General features: G+C 40.0%; 2 protein-coding genes across 4 annotated transcripts; one reads left to right on the top strand and one right to left on the bottom strand.

Moving 5' to 3' along the window:
- Positions 1-584: 584 nt before the first annotated feature.
- LOC117287920 (calmodulin-like) lies at positions 585-6,577 on the bottom strand. The gene is made up of 5 exons (XM_033768552.1): positions 6,534-6,577; positions 6,397-6,427; positions 4,045-4,185; positions 3,222-3,398; positions 585-1,778 (listed from the first exon to the last, which is right to left on the bottom strand). Exons 1-5 carry the CDS (start codon positions 6,534-6,536, stop codon positions 1,675-1,677), a joined length of 456 nt encoding a protein of 151 aa, XP_033624443.1. The 5' UTR covers positions 6,537-6,577; the 3' UTR covers positions 585-1,674.
- A 240-nt stretch (positions 6,578-6,817) lies between these two features.
- Positions 6,818-23,448, top strand: LOC117287919 (mitochondrial coenzyme A transporter SLC25A42-like). 3 transcript variants are annotated; one of them, XM_033768549.1, is made up of 7 exons: positions 6,818-6,944; positions 8,164-8,403; positions 11,012-11,126; positions 14,070-14,253; positions 18,297-18,413; positions 19,517-19,668; positions 21,136-23,448. In XM_033768549.1, exons 2-7 carry the CDS (start codon positions 8,296-8,298, stop codon positions 21,453-21,455), a joined length of 996 nt encoding a protein of 331 aa, XP_033624440.1. In that variant the 5' UTR covers positions 6,818-6,944; positions 8,164-8,295; the 3' UTR covers positions 21,456-23,448. The 3 variants fall into 3 exon arrangements, with proteins under 3 accessions (XP_033624440.1, XP_033624439.1, XP_033624441.1); XM_033768548.1 differs by having other exon boundaries at positions 6,818-6,956; XM_033768550.1 differs by lacking the exon at positions 6,818-6,944 and adding an exon at positions 7,136-7,254.
- Positions 23,449-23,992: the final 544 nt, after the last annotated feature.

Here is a 23,992-nt window from a genome sequence, read left to right as displayed (position 1 = left end):
ATACATGTACAGTCATGTACATGTCCGCCGGACAGTTTTTGCATAGCCCCGGACACAATTGCATATGCAAAAGTGTCCGGAGCGTACGGTATTGCATAGCGGACACAATAATTGCATCCGACACCGGATGTGGTGATTATGATGCATTTTGGGACAGTTTACGAGTAAGCTATGCATGTTTTATGCGCAACGAACATCTCAAAACATCGCATCCTATCCCAGAATGCAATGCTTTTTCCTGTTTGTAAAGGGGTCTATGTTGTGTGACATTTCGACCACAGCAGAGTCTTTCTTGGGGGCTAACTAAAATTTACTAATCCCAAAAAAGTTTGTTAGGCAAACTATTTTGTCCGTTGGGTGAACCATGTAAACATTTTTTTCCACACCCACAATATTTTTTTATTATGATATGTAGATTTTACAGAAATTTACTCATAAAACAACAATAAGTGGAGCAGTTTGGTTCAACCATTCTTACTTTAGTCTATGGTTCAACTTGAAAGGGAAAAACAATTATTTTTCACCCCCAATTTGATGAAAACACTTCTCCTTACACCAATTAATGCACACAACGAAACAGGTGATTCTAATCTATGCATATTGCTGATTTTGTTTATCTGAATCATGTATAGACCTTTTGCATTGACGTCATCCAGTTGCATCTTTCGTCTTTAGTTTAAAGCGCATTTATGTGTATGCGCGGCACACACAGGATTTCTCTGTACACGTTGATTCTTACAAACTCAAATATACAAAGCAGAAAAATCAAAAGAAGAAAATTAAATATCAAACTTGATTTAATTTTTGAATAGCAAATATATCCCCTGCTAAACTGAATACTTACACCATAGGAATACAATACACTAAATCATTTACAAAAATTATGTGAATTTACAAAATTACGCGAATACAAAAATTCTAAACATAGTACATGCATGATGACCAACTGATAATACGTCTATAGCGTACAATATCCATAATTGACCCCTAGCCTTAAAGTCATACACTGCTACTCTCTTTCTAGCCTAAACATCTGACGCCACCCTTCAAGGCTCATGAATAACGCCAGAGACCTGCCTCCAGACTGGGGTGTATATTCACCTTTGCCCTACATTCATTTCACATAGAGATACGTGGGGACCTGTCTTTATCCTTCCGGATAAAGGCAGGGGCCCAGTCTACTCTCTTTCACTCTTACCATTTTTCAAATTATTGTAAGCGCTTTAATTCTATATTGCCAAAAACAAAACTTCACTGTTTTAGACAGAGAGATATTGACTCAGAAAATGACGCAACCAAGATTTTTGTGATAACTACGTCAAGTGAATTGGTTCAATACTGACTTGGGTTAAACAATAAGAAACAAATAAATATAATTATCCTGACCACCAATACAAATTTCAAAAGCTCTTTGGTTGACTCGCCTGTTTTTCTAACCTTATAAACCTACATAAAATGTTACCAAACCATTTTAGCTCTTTAAAATATTGGCTAAAGATATATACATGTAGTACTGATTTGAATTTATCAAAGTGAGCATCGAACTGAAGGGTTCTTAACACTACGAGCAAAGCCGACCCTCATAAAACTGTTTTTCAAAATAAACTATTAAATGAAAATAAATTCGACTGAACATTTTACCAACTACATTTCAGAAAAAGTCTTGTTCTCATTTCACGATAATTCGTCAGGTATGGGCTTGAGAAGTTGCTTGGTGATCTCCTTGTAGTTCACAAAGCCATTCTTTTGAATTCCAAACTCTCGAAGTACGGCATCCACTGTGGAGATAGAGCAAAAAGACGGTGAAGTGAATAAATAAACAAAATAAAGCCCAAATTCCATATAAATATTGTTGTGTCAGTGCAGAAGCGTTGTATATCCTAAAACGGCACATTGCATGCAAATTGTGAGAACATTGTATCTAGCTTAAAAAATCCTTGCTTAGCAATAACGAGTAGGATACCAGTTACCAATTGTACATGCGACATGGTATTTTGGCTGATAACCTTATTCTGGTAAGTATAATAATTGCTTTGCTTAGCTTATTCCTGTGCTGAAGCAGGTCTTTCATATTGGGCCCTGGAACCATTTCAAGACACTGCTAACAATATTCTGTGCTTACGTCACCAAAGCGCACTTATATCTATAATTGATCATATCACAAACTCTATGGTTTAAAAGCGATGCCATGAAAATGGGCCCAGTGTCTCTGAAACAAACTTTTCAGCAAATAGGTTTTTTCTACAAATTCCATGCTCTAATGAACAACGAGCCACGAATTAACCCTATGTAACCGCAGCAATTGCTGTGGTGCCCTGTGCTTTTGCTCTGGTGCCCTTTGCAAAGTTCCAATACAAATTTAAATGTCCCTAATAGAAGAGCCCCTGTCTAGAGGAAAATTGCTCTCGTAACAGCAAAGTTCAAGGCCTGAATAGACCTGTAGTTGAACATGTTGCAAGGGCTGGGCAATGCAATTTTCATTTTGCAAAGGGTACTTCCATTGGAATATCTTAAAGTCAATTGGAAACCTTTGAAGGGCACCAAGGCTAAAGACCAGGGGCAACTGAGGCAGGCCATGGCCTCCGTAGCCCGAGTGTAGCTCCAGGCCTGCTGAATAGTTTCAGCTTTTATACACATAATGAATGTTTATGAGTGCAATGGTGCGAATATGTTCATGAGTTGAAAGATGGAATGTTCTATTCAACGAGGCGGAGCCGAGTTGAATGGAACATTCCAGCTTTCAACTCATGAACATATTCGCACCATTGCACGAATGAAAAACATTCATTATTTGTTTTATATAACATCCAAGTAGATCTTTGTCATTTTGATTGAAAGACACAACTTTCAAAACAAACAAAGCGTAGGCCTACAATTTTTAATTGTATAATCCGAATGCTAGTATTAGTAATTTTACTAATATTATTCCTTGCAGTAACACTGCTGCGTTACAAAGACGCGCACGCAGTGATGTTTTTACTCAGCTTTTTCGTTCCATCCGAAAAGTACCATTGCACGCAGCGTGCAATGGTACTTTTCGGATGGAACGAAAAAGCACGGTGAGTGACTCAGCGTGCAATGGTACTTTTATTTGCTATCACGTGACGGACAATCCTCCAATCAAATGGCAAGGATCGGCTTGGGTGTTATATAATACTAACTAACTCATTACTCTGTTTCACATGCGCATTCGCAGGGAGTATTGACCAGCCTTTACTGACCTTCTTTATCGGAGAGTCTTTCACCGAAGTGAGTCATGATGTGCCTGAATTCTGGAGCCATGATGAAATCTCTGCCCTGAGGATCAGACTGTCTGAAAGCATCTAAGATCTCGCCCAGCGGTTCCTCCTCGTGTTTGTACATGATCTGAAGAAAGTCATCAAACTTGACACGCCCACCTTGTTGGGAAAGGAGGGAGGAAAATACATTAGCTATGATGGTGCTCATTTTGGCGCTCAACAGTAAATGACAGTGAAATACAACTCTTCCAGCATGTACAGCGAGATGAAAGCATTCAAACTACACCGGTTGTGTATTATTACCTTATGTCCCAAGCCGACACATACACAATTGAACTGATCTACTTTAACCGGAAATACCCTTCCATCTTGGAGGCTTGATGTAGTAAGCAATGACTGCAGTAGTGTCTCTGCAGTCAATACTTACAACATCAAGACTGAACTTTAGAGTCGGTTCGATCCCAGGAACGGCTCCACCGAGTTGGTTTTAATTAGGATTGGATCTTTTAAAATCAGAACTAAAGACAGCAGCTACTCTCCCTGGGAGAGCGGACCCAAGGGTCCGGTTCTAAAATAAAGAACCAGGTAGAACCGGGTAACCGAAGGAACCGCTCTTGCTTACAATTCAGGCCTGGAATTACACACAGGCCACGGAGGCCATGGCCTCTGTTGCACCTGCTCTTGGCCTTGGTGCCCCTCCAAAAGTTTCTCATTGACTTTAAGATTGTCAAATGGAAGCGCCCTTTGCAGAATAAAAATGGCCTAGCCCTTTTTAAGATAAGATTCTTACAAGTTCCTGACTTACCGTTTTCATACTCTTTTCGGTACTCTTTGATCTCCGCAATAGATGGATGTGTATTCAATGACCTCATTGCTACTACAAGGTCATCGCCCTTTATAAATCCCTTCCTTGACCGATCGTACAGCAGAAAACATTCCTTGTATTCTGAGGATAAGGAGAAAGAACAAAGTTGTTTAAAAGGAGTATAGAATATGGAATATCTAAAAGATAATGATTGCTAAAGGCAGTATATACTTTTGATATGTCAAAGACCAGAATCCTCACTTGGTGTATCCCAACATATGCAAACAAAACTGAGAAAACACTTTTCGCATATAATTTGTGTCCCAAAGGATCAAAACAAACAAAGATTTCCTGATTTATTCTTTTAAAATAAAATTGAAACAGAAAAAAAAATAAATTATTACTTGTGTTACTTTAGTTGCTGAATGCAGGAGGTTTATGGTTTTCACTAATTGCCATTAAACATTTGGGAAATGAAAGGCAAAAAAATGTTGCTATATTTACATGACTGCCACTTTTTCTGTTTGTTGGTGATTTTTAAAAAATCTCTTGAAACTGGTGAATAAAACCTTCATTTTTTAGAAGAAAAATCAAAAGGACATTTCATTCCATGGTTGGAATTCTTGTGCACTAAAAAAAGACAAAATTTGCGCCTTGGCTAGGGAGTAGCATTTCCAAAACACACTCAGCAGATCCAGAAATTGATAAGTTTTCCTGACTTTGACAGCTCAATGTGCCTGTCACTCTCTCTTTTCTTAACCTTTATCTGGACAGCTAAGAGTATAATTTTGTATTCATTATGGAAGATAGAGGAAGTAGCAGTACAACACTGCATTTGTGCCATTATATAAAAAGTATTACATTCTTAAAATTTTGGAAAGGGGTCCGTATGGCACCAATTTCTCATTCAATATGAAATAATATAGTATCTAATCAACTAGTTGCGATAACGTAACCCTCCTGCCGACGGCGTAGCCGGAGGGTTACGAGTCACTCCCATTCGATGCAGGGCGAAATATTTTAGTAAACTGATTTGCTCATTTTTTACCACTTTTAAAAATAATGACACAAATTCTATGAACACCAACTTAATACTCAATGTCTAATGAATAAAATTCAAAAACACAATTGAGAAAATATTTTGAAAAAAAGGACAAAAACTTACCAGATTCCGGGAGCGAAACAGTCACAAATTTCCCAGGTTTTATTTTTGAACCTGTCGCTGGTTACCATGCGCTGACCCCAAGCGCTGAACCCAACCGACCGAGCCGCAGCCGAGTTTGACTAAACCATTCTGTAAAAGGGGTGTTACAAGGGGTGCTGCAGTGCGGCAGTGCTTTAAGTGAGTGAACAGCGGGCAGTGTAAACAGACAGCGCACACGCACTGTCGCGCTGCCTTATACCACCCCTTTTACAGAATAGTTTAGTCCAACAGCAATGAACATCGGGAAGTCACAAAATGGCGAAGCGACAGGTTCAAAATAGAACCTGGGAAATTTGTGACTGTTTCGCTCCGGGATCTGGTAAGTTTTTGTACTTTATTTTAAAATACTTTCTCAATGGTGTTTTGAATGTTATTCATTAGATATTGAGGACTAAGGTCGTGTTCATATAATTTATGTCACGATTTTCGAAAGGGGTAAAAATTGAGCAAATCTGTTGACTAGCTGTCGAAATTGTACGTGTTTGACCATTTCGCCCTGCATCGAATGGGAGTGACTCGTAACCCTCCGGCTCCGCCGTCGGCAGGAGGGTTACGTTATCGCAACTACTAATCAACCTCAATGAGATACGGAAAGTTATCCAACATTTTAAACAGAACACATTCATTCAAGTTCAAGAAAAAGGAATACAAATTAGGATTTAACTTGATCTTGATCTTGATATTTTTGCTGCAAAAATCACCTCAGATATGGCTGTTGACGTCTAGATCATCTAGCCCAAATTTGCCAAAATTTTGTTTTAAATTTAGTTTTGCTTTTTTTGGGGACAAAAATCAAAATGTAAAAAAATTAGTCTACAGAGTCAGTACACATGTATACTAAAACTATTTACTAAAAACACATTACTTACAAAAATAACAAAATAATCATATTCATAAACTAATTTGTTTAAAAAACAGTTTATTGCTACTTTCCTGATTTTCAATCATTTCGCACTGCTGTACAAAACAAAAGAAGAAAGGAAAAGCCATGAGTGAGGGCGTGGTTCACAATGGACCGCATTCTTTTACAGTTAGTTGTTGACCGACTGTGTGTACTGTGATGTATCGAGAAAGGAGGAGAAACACGGCTGAGTGTAGTAAATCTGATAATTTTAAGTGGGTTAAAATTCAAGCAAAATAGCACTTACCATCGATTTGCTGCTGCGTGAAAACGTGTGCCTGTTAAGGGAACACAAAGAAATGAATACATTATATTTCGTTTAGATGTCAAACCTTCATAATCATAACGTTTTGAATTAAAAAGATTGAATTTGCGTTCACTTACCATTTCGACGTCTGATTTGCTTCAATGCAACATCAACACTAGCCACACTCTGGTACCGGTATCGGTTAAACGTACAACTTACACGTTTGTCTGTCAGCTTGTTTGGTTAGTCGAGGCTGGAACCAGACATTCTCCCGACTACTACTGCTTTCAACCTCGTCCTCAGTTTTACTTTAGCTTTCAATACAAACTTGAAACTCCAGGGATAAACTAAAGTCTTAGTGTTAGTGTTCTCGTTAACTATTGCACACGTTGATTATGCAATGCATGCTGTCTGCGTGAAAAATGCTGTTCGTTCGAACACCAGCTAGCTAGCTCACGCATCGTTCACAGAGGCGAGATCATCAAGCGGAACTTCAAAAAAAGTTGCCAAAAGATGGTATCAATTACCTGATTAAATAATCCAACAATGTATGTATAGAGGTATGAATGGAATTTACTTTTTATCATATTTTGGGGCTTTTTGTGCTAAATTGTAAATTGTGATTCTTGAGATGAAAATTTTTCCCACCGCCCACATCGTCATCGTGACCTCTGGCTCTCTGCCGGCCACTCACTCAGCTCAGCAGCATGCAGTAGGGGGTCCTTCCCGCAGTGACCGACTGCCTGTGAGGAGTGTGTGCGCTGCCTCTGGCAGTTTCGGCGGAAAACCGAGGCGTTTTAATCATGTGTAGAAGCAAAATCTAGACGCTCCTCTTTGACCCTGCACATCCACGACACAGTACTACGAATGATCTTTCCCTTTGCTTTGCATCGCACTTTCTTTGCAGGCACAAACAAAATTTGCTTGCTCATTTTGCTTTGTCATTGTATTGTTTGTCATTTGTTTGTTGTTTATTTTTTGATAGAAATTTTTATTTAATTATGAATACAAATTTACCTATCATAACTAGTTATTAATTTATAAACAAATTTTATCATAAATAAATGAGCTCTGGCAACAGCATGTCTGGCAAGGTCGATAACTGTAACTCTCCGGCCAGGGTTAATATCACTAGCTGCGTCTTGTGTGTTCTATGGTCACGCGCCAAGTTTGCTTTAAGATAAATAAGTTATCACACGCGCGCTCCAGGAAAAACGAAAAATATAGCGCGTTCCCATAATCCAACGAGGCCTGGTACGCAGAAGCGCTATATTTTTCCGTATTCCACTCCCACTTGTGTGATAACTTATAGTATTTCACGGGTGGTGATTATACAACTTACTCCTAGAACTATGAGGTTCGTTCCGCTATCCTCATGGAGACGAACCTCATACTTAGTCTACTTCTTGGAGAAATGCTTACTGATGGGCCAGATTGTGTGGGGGATTGGATTAGGTGGCTTTATAAGAAGAACACCAGTCAGAATGTTGAGATTTCAACAGAGGGAGACATGACAATACCCGTAACAAAGCCCGGTACATACTTTCTGCGATATACGATTTTTGACATCACAAGTTCGCAACAAACAATTCGCAACAGTTGAACTGTGTTCAACCAAACATTCACTGCGAGAAAATAAACTACACAAAATTTGCTCTGCATTCTCAGGCAGTATGAACCGGGCTAAAGAGTTACAAAATATCCTTTGCTGTTATATAAACTGCAAAGTCACAAATCATAATTTTTTTTAAATTGTCTGTTTTTCAGAAAATGTTAATTTTTACTTGATTCCGTGGAAGCAGTCTACCCACATGACCCACATACCATCAACCCCACCCAAAGTTTCCCGATCTTGAACTGCAGTCTTCCACTCATCCCAATGCCTCGGCCTAATCAAAGATGATAGAGAGATCGGAGCAGGAACATCCTATTCGGAGGATCCAAGAGGATCATCATCACCTCTGCGACATCTCAGTCAAAGCGGAGAGTAGTAAACATGCTGCAGAGGTAAGGATAGCTTACAGTCCAACTTAAGCGATCAATCAGGCAATTGTTCAGCACCATCATTCTAGTTTCCTGTTTCGAGGCGCTAATAGCAAAGTGAAGAAAACATTTTAAGACAAAAGAGGTAAACACAGATTTTCATGTGGAGATGATGACAAGTGTAATGAACTAAATGTAAGCAGATTCACAGAGATTTGTGTGAGCTGGCTATTGAAGATCTGTGTAGCGTCCTCCTTTAACAGTGGTCTGCTGGCCAAATGCTGGGTAAAACACCCAGGAAGGACCTATAAAAATACTCTTCAAGTGGTCCAACTGGCTAGTTTAGTGTAAAAAAGCAACCCTATTTCCTTCATCACAGACTTGTGAACAAGCTGTTGGACTAGTGAAATGAAAAGCTAACTGGTCCTTCTATCTAGTCACTTAACAAGTTAAGAGCAAACCCTGCTGTGAGGTGTTAAGTGTGCAGAGTTTGAAAGGGGAGATTACTCCATAACTTTGATGCACATGAAAGGAAGCTTCTGTCACCTGATGAAGATAGGAATGTTCAACAGTAGTTTGTTTGATGATCTCAGATTGGGCCAAGGATGGTATGTATGCATGTCTCTCACACTTAGACTAGACCATGACGCCTTTTTCTGAGTCAACAGTTAAGGGCCCGTTCCCACTGAAGCAATAACGATAACGATCTCAACGCAAAGAGAACACTTTCTATTGGTTGTATGAGCGTGCGCATATTCTGCGTGGAGCAATTCAACCAATTGAATGCGTTCTCTTTGCGTCGTGATCGTTATCAATTTTCGTTATTGCTGCAGTGTGACTTGGCCTTTAGGATTTTGTGATTAATTTTTTGTTTGATGGTTTACCAACGCAAATAGTGCTCATCACTGCAAGTGTTGGAGTAATGGTCAAACTTCCTGCCACTGGAAAAACTTTTGCAGCTTTCTGGGCATGTGGTAGCACATGGGAAAGACTCAGACTAGCACAAAGCTTACCGCAAAATCCAGCACTGTGAAATTGTCCCTGGTGCCTAGTGTTAACAACTCAGTTCCTACAGAATATTTTTTGCCTAGGGCCTGTGGAAAACTGGTGCCTACTTCCTTTGGAATGCTAGCGCCTAGCAACAGTGATGCACTCGTACGTCACGTCAGTGCAAACCTGATGTATCTCGATTTTTTAATAACAAATTGTCTCTCACCGAAGAGAGGCTCCTTGCAAAAATAATGTTTCTTGGCACCTAAGGCTTTGTGTATACGTGCGTACCTGGGGGCATTTTTTAGCAATATATACAAATCTGGCTCTTTCAAACTGGTGTTTAACGAAAGTTGTACACGTATTTTAAGGAGACACACTATTTCCACTCTGCCACCACAAGTTGATGTCCTACGTATTCTTAACATGATAAATAGGAAGTCCGGCAATTTTTGTTCCCTATCATTGTCTTGTGGTTTGTCACTGTTTTGATGAATTTTTTTTTTTAAAGCATTTTTACTCAACACAACTTTCTATGTTTGATCACTCAGCTATTGTTCTAGCAGGTTTCTCCCCATAAGCAACCAAGCGTTTGGGTCTGATCCCTGCAAATTGCGTGCCAATACATGCAAATTTTCGACAGAAAAAAAATTGTTTTTCTCACAAAAATCATCAAGAGAAAACCATATATAGAATGCTCCAGATTGCACAGGTTTTTAAAACCAAGATAAACACAAGGTAGAAAATATTTAGAGGACCTTGTTTCAATTCAGCGTGCTTCGTCCAACATCAAACAAATTTAAGTCCAAAATTCCCCTTGGTTTGAAATATTCTGGGGAGAACCTTGCTGCTCAACATCTGTGTCACCTTCTTGATTTCCTTCCCTGCCCTGCCCCCCCCCCCAAGCTTGGGCGAAATCGATTTATTTTATTCACGATATATCGCCGACAATATATCGCGGTATTCGATATAATCGCGATTAATTAAATTTGACATCATCAGTCTTCAAACTCCAAGTGAAAGTTGTAGAAGAGACAGTCATAGCATTAGAGAGGTGTTCTTATGACCTATTCTTCTGGTTTTACTCCAAACCTATGGGGTGCAAGATGTCTCAGCTTGCAAATACATCGTGATATTGCGATATTTAATCGATATCGCGATATATCGATATTTCGATTAAAACCAAATCCATCCGATATCGAAATCGTTTCCAAATTAATATCGCGATATTCGATAATATCATGATATCGCCCAAGCTTACCCCCCCCCCCATCAGCCCTGCCCCCTCAATTATTACAACTTTGTTGACTTACTAGTTGATAAGACACTCCCACATGAGTAATATGCCTGTGATTTTTTTCACAGACCTCTGGAAAGTATTGAGTATACAATGCTTACACAAAATCGGTGTATATGGGTACAAACCAAACTTAATATTCTTTATCCCCGATGCAAATTTCCATGAAAGAAGTACTTGGCAACACCTGTAATATGAGATTGTAATGTAATATGACTTGTATCCAGAAACTCTGTTTGACCTTATTCCTTCCTCCCTGATCACAGACTCGCTTGATCATTGTAAATCGAACATAACAAATCTACCCAGATTGTATTTCATCTTTGTATTTCATCGTCCTTGCAGTATAATCCACCCCAGTGGAAGGAGGTGACAGCATCCCTGGCTGCTGGGGCAGTAGCCGGAGCAACAGCCAAGACTGCCATTGCACCGCTAGATAGAACAAAAATATTGTTCCAAAGTGAGTACCCCTTTTAATAAAAAATAATACATGTAATCTTTTTTTTATGTAGTGCTTTATACACCCGAAGAGCGTCTCAAAGCACTTCCAAAATAGTACTCCTGGTCACTTGGCCGTTATATTAATAGACCGGGAGCCCAGGGGGGTCAGCCTAGCTGGAAAGTTAACCAATTCCTTAAACCATCAGCTCCCTGGGGAGTATTCAGCCTGTGCTGTCAAATATAGAGCGCACTAAACTAAATCAGTCACAAGAACCATCTCGGCCCTCACAGGTACCCTTTTACCCCAGGGTGGAGGTTTTAGGGTCTTGTCAACAGACATTGGGAGTAAGACTTGGCGTCTCTGTTCATCTAGGGGTCGTTGTCGCAGCTTTTCATTGCTTCTTAGTCGAGCCGCGACTACCAATTGTCAGAAGACGATCAGAGCATACTGATCGAAACGTCGAGTTAATCCAACGGTTCTTTTCAGAACCACCCCAACCTCACTTAGAGACAGTCATAACATGGTGTTACCGCAAACTCTTCTATATCTTATTTCCACCATGCAAAGTTTCAAATCCTACTTACCAATTTTCAAATAATTGGTTCATCGAGCCACCACAACTGCTACAAAAAAAGTTCTGCCTACCTATTTGGTGAACCAGTTGTGTCGCTCACAACCACTCAGGACAACATAATTTACTTACGAAACACAATCAGACATCAGTGACACAAACCTTTGATCCTTTCAGAGTGACTTTTACTATATTGCGCTTGCCGCAACTGATCGGGCCCAGTTTCATGGCTCTGCTTTACTGTAAGCAAAGAATAAGCGCTTACAGAAGCAGGGAATTCCTTGCTTTTGTCAAGCGTATTTCACAGGGAAGCAGAGAATTTTCGCTTGCGTGTGTGTGTGCTTCACGTTACTAGGCATTCTTCGCTTACACAGCTAGCGAAGAAAGGTGAGGGGAAGTGCAGAATTCGGCAGTGAGTAGCACCTTATTGGTTTATAAAGTGCTGTGGTTAATTCAGTATCAACTGCCAGAAAAATCGGGTCCCAATTTCATGGCTCTGCTTAACCGATACATTTTTTCCTTACGGTCACCATTCTCTGCTTGCATGGCAAGCACCGACTTTCTGCGCTAGCTGTGTAAGCCAAAATCTCCTGCTAACCCGTGAAATCAATTAAAGTAGGCACAGAATTTCCCTGCTTCTGCAAGTGTCGATTCTTTGCTTACTGTTAGCAGAGCCATGAAATTGGGCTCACTGCTTTGCGATAAGTGTCCCGAGTTCTTTTGTGCTTTTCACAATGTGCAGGACTTACATTAGCCTTATGTACCATCTGAACAACAAAGCAATAATGGTTAAGTGTCTTGCTTAATTAAGCACACACGTGTCAAGACAGGTACTTGAACCCACACTCTGCTGACCAGAAACACAAGATCTCGAGTCCAGTGCAGTTAAAAACACACCACATTCATAACATTTGTACTGAATGTAATTTTATTTGGGGTGATATTTAAATGGATACATTGCCTTCTGATTTGCCGCTTTGGACTGTAAAAAGCAGTTTGCTCTATAAATGAAAATAGGTGGAGAGATGTTTTAAGGTAGAATACATGTATGAGGATTAACACAAATATCCATAGAAATTTTGTGGTTTTTCCTCATACTTTATGAACAACATGTAACTTGTCTGTAATTTTGACAGATCTAAAATCGGGGGGGGGGGGGGGGGGGGAGGGATATTTGTATGAATCATTCTTCTTTAAAAACATCTTCCTAAACATATTTGTTTCATAACAACATCTCATAATGTTATATAGCCCAGAGGCCCAATATGAAGACAATACGTGGTTGTCCCTTTTTAGACATAATTAGAAAAATATCTCTAGTGTGACCAAAAGGCCATGCCACACTAGGCAATTTTAAGGCAACCGATCTTTAATGCATGCAGTCCAGTTGGTTGCCTCTAAGTTGCCTGAAAAATTTGTGACATTACCTAAAGCTTACTTTTTGCATGTATTTAATTGCCTCCCAATGTGCCTGTTTATAAGCAATGTCATAGATTAGTTTTTTTTGTCAATGTAATGCTGAATGTAGTATCTGCTTGCTGAGAAAACAGCGACAAAGTTTTCATGGTAATTTCACAAAACACATTTATTGAGGTGACAGTGGGTACGACCCATAGAGTTATAAGAACTAGAGGGCGCACTGGTGATGCTTCTTGCACAAACGCGACGGGACCGCAAGGAGACACGCGCGTGCCATTCTGCAAGCGCGTTGAATATGAAGAATACGTTGGAGTTTGTGTTTATTGAACGCTGACGCAATGTTGTTTTGTCAACTTACAAAATGGCCGCACAAACACACGCTAAGCAATGCCTGTTTGTTCAACTTAGAAAATTGCCGCCTGCACGCATACGGGGCGCGTATATAGGCCAGTGCGCCCTCTAGTTCTTATAAACTCTATGGTTCGACCACATCTCTGGCTGCAGCATTCACAAATGGACACCAAACCTCAGGAATGTGAGAAACGATTCATGCATGAATCATATCTCACATTCTAATGTTTTGGGATGAAAATATTATCAACACCAGGAACGGATTCCCATGCCTGTTTTTGAAAGGGCAAGGGCACCAAGGCATTTTCTTCCGTAGTAAAGGGCAATTTACGAATTGTGAATTTCTACCGGAGCATTTCAAGGGCACCAAGGCAATGACCAGGGTGCATGGAGGCAATCGCCTTCATTGCCTCCATGAAGTATCAGGCATGGAATCCTTTTCAAAATAGTTTATCAACAAATACAGTGTCTGTCACAAGTTTAAGTTGTTATAGTCATTAAATTTCAGAATACTTACAACTATGAAATTGCCTGGTACGACAAGTTCCCTTTGGCAATTTTTTATAATAATTGCTTTGGCTGCATTTACACTCACTCGCTGTTGTTGTTTTGTGTTGCAGCATCTGATATGCAATTCAGTGCTCGAAGGGCTTTAAGGGTGATCCAGCAAGTTTACCACAACGAGGGAGTTTTAGCATTATGGCGTGGAAACTCGGCTACGATGACGCGCATTATCCCTTACGCTGCAATCCAATATGCATCTCACGAACAGTATAAGACTCTGCTAAATCCGAGCAAAGCCCCGTAAGTATTTTGTTTTCATATTCTCTGTGATGGGGACTTTCTTTATTTTACCTCAACCAGGGCCCAATTTCAGAGCGCTGCTTAATGGTAAGCAAATTTTTGTGCTTACTGTAGCAAAAAAATTTGCTGAGGTGCAAGCGTATTTCACAGGTTAGCAGAAAAATTGGTCGGCCATATTGCGCGTTTACCATGGATTTGCATTGTGTCGTCATTTATTTTCATGCAGTAAGCACTGGAATGTTAGCATGCCTTTCCGTGTGCGTACAGTTAGCAGTGCTATGAAATGGAAATCGCACAGTAAGCACAAAATCGGCCGCTAAACAGCGCTATGAAATTGGGCCCAGAGATCAGCTAACATAAATCGAAATAAAGCTTGTAGGCCTAAACATCAATAAATTTTTTCTGAAAAGGATAATGCTAGTGTTAGTTGTTCCCGAAAACTTTGGTTTGTCAGTAAGATATATATAGACAAAAATTTGTGTAGGAATGTACAGACCATTTGTTTTTGATGTCCGATGACGTTATGTGTCAAATTACGCTCCCGAAAGAGTATCAAATAAGTTGACACATAACACCATTTTCACAAGCAATTTAAATGTTCCTGAAGTGCCTACATGTAGGGAAAAAGGGTATTTATAAGCGTTAATTCAGCCAATACTCAATTAATACAGTTCCTTTAATTAAAGAATTAAATGCATTGTCAGCTCAGTGCTATAAAAAGTATAAGGTCATTAAACACAAACTAGTGAACAATGGTGTTTTGTCTTTCATTATTTTCTTGCAACTTTGATGACCAATTGAGTCCAAATTTTCACAGGTTTGTTATTTCATACATGTTTGCATACACCAAGTGAGGACACTGCTCTTACCAAAGGTGTCCAGTGCCTTTAACAATATCAACTATTTATCCGCAGGGTAGCTGTTGCCGACAGTCAAAAGGAAACTAATCTTCTTGTCTGAAGAGTGGAGATGTCATGTTTTTTTCTTCTCCTTTTTAATATTTTGTTTTATTGGGAGGCTACATGTAGCCTGTGTTTTTTACATACATGTACATGTATACCCCTAGGGATTCGTAAACATTTTTATGTGAATCGGGGTGAAGTATTCACACAGCTGAACAGGCTTAATGAAGTTTGTCTGACAACTGAGAGGTTTTATTTTAAATTTGTTTATTTTTGCCAAATAATTACTTTGTAAACCACTCTTTATCAATAAACCCCACTTACCAGGACCTCCAATATGCAATTCAAGCAATTTTTATGAAACCCATGCAAGTTGCACTAATGAACTTGTTCTGACCGGACAGTTTGGTCGGTTTGAAACAATTTTTTTTTATAAAATCAAAATTCTTTAACATTGATTATTTTGAAGTCACAGTATACATGTATATTGACACTAAGTTAAAGGTACTGCCGTCGATTTCACAACAGTCTTCCTAACTTAAGACTAATCTTAGGACTTAGGACGAGTCCCAACCCTGCATTGTAGCATGCAGACCTTAAGATTAATCCTAAGTTACTCGTCCTAACTCGAGCTAAGACGAGTCCTAACTCTTTGTGAAATTGACCCCAGGACATTATTGGTAATTACTCAAAAAGTGGAGGGCTGTTGATAGTATAAAACATTGTGAGAAACATAGTTTTTGAGAAGGAGGTAAATTCTCATGCAAATAATAAAAGACTTAAGCTGAATGAAGCCTTTTATTATAAATGCATCTGAAAGCACACAAAGTTGGGCAAAAAGGGTGTTTTTTCTTTCATCATTCTCTTGCAACTTTGATGACCAATTGAGCCAAACTTTTCACAGGTTTGTTATTTTATGCATATGTTGGCATACACCAAGTGAGAATACTGGTCTTTGACAATTACTAAGCCATGTCCAGTGCCTTTAAGCCAGGCTAATTCTTGTGCCATGAAAAATTTGCTTTGCATTCACTGAGTCAAAAACTTCTTTCATCACCTTTTGGATTTTACCTTGGGATTTCAAACAATCCGTCAAAGCCTGAAGGAAAGAATATCAAAGGGCAAATTGATGATTAAATATTTAAAGTCGATAGGACTTTTTGTTTCATTTGCATTTAATCAATTATTCATCTTTGATTGTAAAACTGCTTCGGCCGGAGGAAAAAGGTCACATGGTAGATCCCTGGGGAACACACACTTGTGACTTTTAATTTAAGCGGATTAAACTCTTAAATTTCTACCTTTTATGTACAGAGACATAAGAATTGAGTGCCAACTTTAAATCCACGTGATGCTGAGAAATAAAGAAAACAAATTATTTGACCCAGATTCTGAGAAGCTACAGACCTTGTAGCTCAGAAATTTTGCCAGATCAAAAGTATTTCTATTTTTGTTTTTCCCCCTTTTTCCCGATTTGCTGAGGTTTTAGCAGGAGGCTTGTAATTAAACTTCATACAATATTACATGTAAACCTCTTTTAAAAAAACTAAAATGCAGGATTTGTTTACTGACCAAGTGCACAAACTACTGCAGCCAATTTCACGAAACGCTAGGATTAATCCTAACTCGAGTTAGGACGAGTAACCCGTCCTAAATTAGGATGGGTTCAATGCGTCCTATGTATTTAAATAAGGAACTGAACCCGTCCTAAGGCCAAAAATTAATCCTAAGTAAGGAAGGGTTTGGTGAAATCGACGGCTGGACTCTAGTCAGTGATTGAAGCTGTCAAGTAAACACTAAAGTAGCTAGCGAAAGCATGTTTTGCCTTCCTATGTTTGCTTTAACTCTCTCTCTCTCTCTCTCTCTCTCTCTCTCTCTCTCTCTCTCTCTCTCTCTCCCTCTCTCCCTCTCTCCCTCTCTCCCTCTCTCCCTCTCTCCCTCTCTCCCTCTCTCCCTCTCTCCCTCTCTCCCTCTCTCCCTCCTTCCCTCCCTCCCTCCCTCCCTCCCTCCCTCCCTCCCTCCCTCCCTCCCTCCCTCCCTCCCTCCCTCCCTCCCTCCCTCCCTCCCTCCCTCCCTCCCTCCCTCCCTCCCTCCCTCCCTCCCTCCCTCCCTCCCTCCCTCCCTCCCTCCCTCCCTCCCTCCCTCCCGCCCTCCCTCCCTCCCTCCCTCCCTCCCTCCCTCCCTCCCTCCCTCCCTCCCTCCCTCCCTCCCTCCCTCCCTCCCTCCCTCCTCTCCCTCTCCCTCCTCCCTCTCCCTCCCCTCTCCCCTCCCCTCTCCCTCTCCCTCTCCCTCTCCTCTCTCCTCTCCCTCTCCTCTCCCTCTCCCTCTCCCTCTCCTCTCCCTCTCCCTCTCCCTCTCCCTCTCCCTCTCCCTCTCCCTCTCCCTCTCCCTCTCCCTCTCCCTCTCCCCTCCCTCTCCCTCTCCCTCTCATCCCTCTCCTCTCTCCTCTCTCTCTCTCTCTCTCCCTCTCTCTCTCTCTCTCTCTCTCTCTCTCTCTCTCTCTCTCTCTCTCTCTCTCTCTCTCTCTCTCTCTCTCTCTCTCTCTCTCTCTCTCTCTCTCTCCTCTCTCTCTCTCCCTCCTCTCTCTCTCCCTCTCTCTCTCTCTCCCCCTCTCTCTCTCTCTCTCTCTCTCTCTCTCTCTCTCTCTCTCTCTCTCTCTCTCTCTCTCTCTCTCTCTGTGTATTTCCATTTCACTGCTTATGATACACTTAGTTACCTGCTCATATTTGTTGTGCTGACATTAAGCCTTCGAGAAAGACTCTGCTCAAAGCAACAGGCCATAAACTATTTTTTTAAATTGAAAACCATCTATCCAACGTAGTAATTGCGTCCAGGATTTGGTAGGCCTAATCTCTTTCAAATTGTATGAATAACTTATTTCCACTTGACCTTTCAATGAAAGCTTTCGCCCTGTTTAGATTGAAACTCACTGAATAAATTTATTCTGTTTTTCGTTATGGTCACTTCGGGGTTTAAAATCATTCCAAGGTTCCTTGTTATTATGTAAACACAATTTATCTGGCGTAGTAATTGCATCCAGTATTGAATAGGGCTATAAATCTATGAATTAATTGTTTCCTTTCAATGAAGTTTGTTCTCACTGAATAAATTTATTTATGTTTTTTGTTTTTTGTCAACTAGGAGTTTAGAACCATTACCGAGGTTCCTCGCTGGATCCTTGGCAGGAGTAACAGCCTCTACACTCACTTATCCACTAGATTTCATCAGGGCTCGTATGGCTGTAACTAACCGAAAAAGGTCTGTGGCTGATAGATACTCCCTGATCCGTTAAATCCTTGCACCAACGTCACACGGGCTTGTATATTGAAAGGTTGCACCCCCTTAAGGTGATCCCCTGGCTGCCGTTGTTTAAGCCCAGCCCATTATTATTGTTATTTTATGTTTCTGGGAATGAAGCCAAGTATGCCTCATAAGAGAACTCAATAACTGTAGCTGGCAAGCCTGAGGAAACCTGTAAACCTACTCTTCCATGATGAGGGTTCAGGGCTCTTTTATTTGCACTACCAATCCTAGTACACAGAAACTATGTCTAAAAGTCCCATGGAAGGACAAGGCAATTATGGACTTGAAGGCAGTGGACATTATTGGTAATTGTCAAAGACTAGCCTTCACAGTTAGTGTATCTCAACATATGCACAAAATAACAAACCTGTGAAAATTTGACCTCATTCGGTCATCGAAGTTGCGAGATAATAATGAAAGAAAAATAACCCTTGTCAAACGAAGTTGTGTGCGTTTAGATGGTTGATTTCAAGACCTCAAGTTCTAAATCTGAGGTCTCGAAATCAAATTCATGGAAAATAACTTTTTTCTCAAAAACTATGGCACTTCAGAGGGAGCCGTTTCTCACAATGTTTTATACCATCAACCTCTCCCCATTACTCGTCCCCAAGAAAGGTTTTATGCCAATAATTATGTTGAGTAATTACCAATAGTGTCCACTGCCTTTAAAGGGATATCTTGATTAAGGACATAAGTGTCATGACCAGGACTTGAACCTGCATTCTGCTGATCAGAAACACCTGGGGTGGATTTTCACAAAGAATTACGACTACGAACTTACATGTACATAATGACTTGTGCTAGGAGATATTTAAACTTAAGGCTAGTCCAACTTTCCCAAGCTCTGTGAAAAAAAACACCTTGGCATATTACTTGGGTGAGATTTGAACACACGACCTTTGCAATTCCAGAGCAGTATCTTACCAACTAGACCACCGAGATTGCCCTATAGCTAGAGGCAGTTCAAATCCTGAGTACGAGTATACAGTGCTATGCACATTTCCATTAGGTGTTCAAGATTTGAAAATGTCATGGATTTTTAATATACTTTTGCACAGTCACAAGACTATGGGCGGCATCATCATAAAGACGTTACGGACACACGGTTTTGCAAGTTTCTATCGAGGCTACCTCCCCACGGTGCTGGGAGTCATCCCCTATGGCGGAATCAGCTTCTTCATTTTTGAAACTTTGAAGAAAAAACACAGAGGTAGGTAAAAAGAATTATGAGATGTCGATTTGGCAAGTTTTAGTTCATGAAATGTTGGCTGTAAAAGCCTTGTTTTAGGTATGATGTGATTTCTCAAAAATAAATTCCTGATTGATTGATTTCTATAAAAAAAACTTCCTGATTTCAGGATTTTCTCAAAACATCCTTGATTTAAAGGAATATATCAATCACCAAAAGGAAAAAGGAAATAGTTTACATTGAATCAAAGTCTGTAGTTTTATATGCAGCATCAGCATAGATTTTAAAATCATTTGAATTGCACCATCTGGGAGGTTCCCGGTCATGAATAAAGCGGGACCCAGACAATATTTTTTTCAGAATTGTTCATGTTTTGTCAAATTTGATGATTACTACCCACAGAATAAACAGAGTTGTTTTCTATCTCTTGTATGCATTAACCCCAAATCCTGCCAGTACATTCCTTGTGACATGTGTTACATTTTGGTGAAGATTATGAATGGGTTTATCTTATCAGGCAGGATTTTTGGCTTTTGGTCAAAAGTAGGACAATTTTGTGGAGCACAAGGGCTGGCCTGCATGTAATAAGAACTATTTCTTATATATTGCATTTCACAATAACCGTCTCAATTCACTTTACATTAGTGCCCTGGGCCCAATGTTATAGCCCTGCTAAGCACACACATTTGCTTAGCATGAGTTTTCTTCCTTGATAAAAAATAGGATTACCAACCATATTTCCATTTGTTGCATATTTCTTGTCACTTGTATTCAGCTTTTGTTTTGTATATCCTCAAAACCACATGGAAATTTGGTTGGTAACTCTGTTTTTATCGAGGCCAAAATTTCATGCTAAGCAAATTTGTGTGCTTAGCAGCGCTGTGAAATTGGCCCCTGGCCATTGGGCAAATAACATCTCTATAATTTGTCTCAGCTCCCTGTTATGTACACATTGTATAGGCTTGTATGGACCTTTTCAGGAAGGTATCTGTTTGGTAATCAAATTAAAAATGGAAATAAAAACTTACTTGTTTAGAAGTACAGCAGCTTTCAATAGTATACAGTATTTTGAGAATCATTTCACTTTGAAGTATTGTGGTTAAGGAAAAAGGGTCTCAGTTCTTATGCTCCAAAATTTGAATCTGGGAGATGTAACTGTAAGACACGTTTCTCAGATTGTGTCTTCCAATTCACAAATTAATCTTCCTGCATTGACATAACTACTCCAGATGTTTGGCGATATCTCAAATAATTCGCCACCTTTTGAAACGAAATTTTCAGGTTTTTTTTTTTTTTTATTTTTTTTTTTACCTCTACATTTATATTATGATTAAAACAATTGAATGATTACATAATTCAAAGGTATTCATTCTGTTTAATAACACTTTTGCTAAGAAATTTTAGGCAAAACAATTTAAGTGGGAAGCAAATCATGGCTTCTTCAATTGACCAACTTTCACTATTTCTCCCCCCCCCCACCCCTGACAGAGCTGACCGGTCACTCCCACCCCAAGCCTCTTCAGAATATGGCGTTCGGCGCTGTGGCAGGACTCGTCGGCCAATCCGCATCTTACCCCCTCGACGTCGTCCGAAGGCGGATGCAGACCGCCGGAATAACCAAATACTCATACGACACGATTGTCAATACAGCCAAGGATATTTACCACGAGGGCGGTATTGTCAGGGGATTGTACAAAGGACTGAGTATGAACTGGGTTAAAGGTCCCATCGCTGTGGGAATAAGCTTTACGACCTACGACCTGGCCCATCGGTTCATTCAACAGAGAGTTCTGCACGAGGACGTATGATGATTCGAACTGAAGTAGCACCCGTTTCAGACAGGCACTCCAGAGTCGCGCCGAAAAAATTAAGTACGTATGTACATGTAAGGTTTGACGTCTGGAATAGTTAAGGAGCGACTGGATGTGCTAGAAGTCAAAAGATCAACTCTTGAGCCCCTTGGTTTCAGATGTTGATCTTGTCATGAGCCGAACCTACATTGTATAGTAATGAAAATGTTATTGTTAAGTTCGCCTGTCTCAAACCAAAGTTTATTTGGGTCCTCCTAGAGTCGCTTGGATCTTTTTGATTCGAGGCTCCCAGGCCCGTCTGAAATGGGTGCAAGATGCAATCGACACCTGCCAGAGCTGTATATTATTTTGATATAGACAAGCCAGGTTCACTCAGGGTTTACTAATTTTATTATGCTGAATAATTCAAACCCCTTTATCTTCAAGTACGTGCTAATCCTCCAATCGGATTTGCAGAATGGAGTGGTGATTAAAACCTATATTGCACGGCTAATATCACTACCATGCGTCTTGTGAGTTCCATGGTCACGCGCCAAATTTGCTTGAAGATAAATACGTTATCACACTCGCGCTCGTGGAAATATGGAAAATATAGTGCCTCTGAGTCCCATATACAACTCAGCCTTCGGCCTCATTGAATATGGGACGCAGCAGCGCTATATTTTTCTGTATTCCACTCGTGCTTGTGTGATGACTTATTTTGTTTTTATGAAAGTCACCCTAATGTAGGGCAGGATGTAAGCTCTTCTAAACGCGTACATCAATGAAGCACGCTCACTAAGGTCATGCTGTGGGACAGGTAGTTGAATGGTAACGCCGTATTCGATACTGCCTATTATACTGTTTCTGCATGGAGCAATGTATGGCATTTCCGCTTCTCCGTTACCATTAGTTGGCCATTATTAAAAACTTTTTTTTTAACGCACAAGTGTTAACCTTCTTCCGTTTTTTTTTTTAATAGAAACTTATGTATCACTTTATATTGGGTGCATAGTTGTATGGCAGATGATTCATATTGTGACTTGTTTGTTTTACAGTTTAAAGAGGGATATTCTATATTGGACTTAATTAATGACATTTGATCATTTCATTTATTGCCTAGTCCCCTCTCAGCCCCCTTAGCAAGTAATGCTGTGGTCCCTCCCCAGTGGTGGATTTCATAGAGCTGCTAAAGCAGAAATAATGCTTAAGACTTCTCTACTAAGCAGAAATGAGCCAGTCAACTTATGCATTCGACATAGCAGTTTGGCTTGTAACCTTATTTTGGTAAGCACAGTTTTGTTGTGCTTAACAACTTTTTTTGTGCTTGAGGAGCTCTATGACATTGGACAATGGTTTTATACATTCATTGTAAGAGGTGAATGTTGTAGGAGATGCATAGCCCCCCCCCTATTTTTCCCTCCAATATCAAAATAATATCCCTATTTCCATTGGAAGTTTTTTTGTTTCAAGCAACAAGATTTTAGACCAGGTATTTTTAAGTTAAACAACAAATAACCAGTACCTAGACCTACATCTTTTGTATCAAGTAACAGATGCCCTCTTTACACACTATAAGCCCTTTCCCAGTCGTATACAATGTACCATATAAAATCCAATTGGTCATGTTCTCCATCCATTTATAAAAAGGGCTGCATCTTCACGATCAAAGTACCAATTTCATAGAGCTGCTTAAGCAGACAATTTTTGCTTAACAATTCTGTGCTAAGCAAACGTTATGAGGATACCAGTCAAAGATGATATGCATGTGATACGGTAGATTGGCTGGTAAACTTATTCTGCTGAGCATAAATTTTGTCTGATTTCTGTGCTAACGCAGCTCTATGAAATTGGGCCGAGGCTTGTGGCTGTACCTGGGATTATGAACTCTCAACCTGTTATAACATGCACCCCACTCTCCCATAGATGAGGGTGTCATTTCATAGAGCTGCTGAAGAACAAAAAGTAGCAAAGCACAATAAAATTATGCTATCTAGATTCAGGTTACCAGTCAAATTACCAAGCCGTGTGTACAAATTGTGACCGGTATCCTGCTCATTTCTGCTAAGCAGAAAATTGTTAAGCATTATTTTCTTTAAGACACTGGACACTATTGGTTATTGTAAAAGACCAGTCTTCTCACTTGGTGCATCTCAACACATAAATAAAATAACATACCTGTGAAAATTTGAGCTCAATAGGAGACTTTCCAACGCTAGGCGGCAGCAGACATACCGGGTAAATTTCCATTGTTTACGTAGTTCTGAACATGCGCATAATTCCGAGAACAATGGATTTACCCGGTAAGTCTGCTGCCCTCTATCGTCCCAGAAAGTCTCCCATTGGTCGTCAAAGTTACGAAATAATAATGAAAGAACAAAAACACCCTTGTCACACGAAGTTGTGTGCTTTTAGATGGTTGATTTCGATACCTCAAATTCTAAATCTGAGGTCTCAAAATCAAATTTGTGAGAAATTACTTCTTTCTCGAAAACTATGTCACTTCAGAGGGAGCTGTTTCTCACAATGTTTTTTACTATTAACCTCTCCCCATT

This window comes from Asterias rubens, chromosome 3 (assembly GCF_902459465.1).
Source record: "Asterias rubens chromosome 3, eAstRub1.3, whole genome shotgun sequence".
In the NCBI taxonomy this organism is placed as follows: Eukaryota; Metazoa; Echinodermata; class Asteroidea; order Forcipulatida; family Asteriidae; genus Asterias; species Asterias rubens.
The sequence above is the reverse complement of the archived record's forward strand: the minus strand, read 5'-3'. Positions and strand labels throughout refer to the sequence as shown.

Coding starts and splice junctions, on each gene's coding strand:
- LOC117287919 (XM_033768549.1), top strand. CDS start 8,296: ATGATAGAGAGATCGGAGCAGGAACATCCTATTCGGAGGATCCAAGAG. Junction 8,404..11,011: donor GTAGTAAACATGCTGCAGAG/GTAAGGATAGCT, acceptor TCGTCCTTGCAG/TATAATCCACCCCAGTGGAA. Junction 11,127..14,069: donor AACAAAAATATTGTTCCAAA/GTGAGTACCCCT, acceptor TTTGTGTTGCAG/CATCTGATATGCAATTCAGT.
- LOC117287920 (XM_033768552.1), bottom strand. Junction 4,186..6,396: donor CACGCAGCAGCAAATCGATG/GTAAGTGCTATT, acceptor CCTTATCCTCAG/AATACAAGGAATGTTTTCTG. Junction 3,399..4,044: donor CCGAAAAGAGTATGAAAACG/GTAAGTCAGGAA, acceptor TTTCCCAACAAG/GTGGGCGTGTCAAGTTTGAT.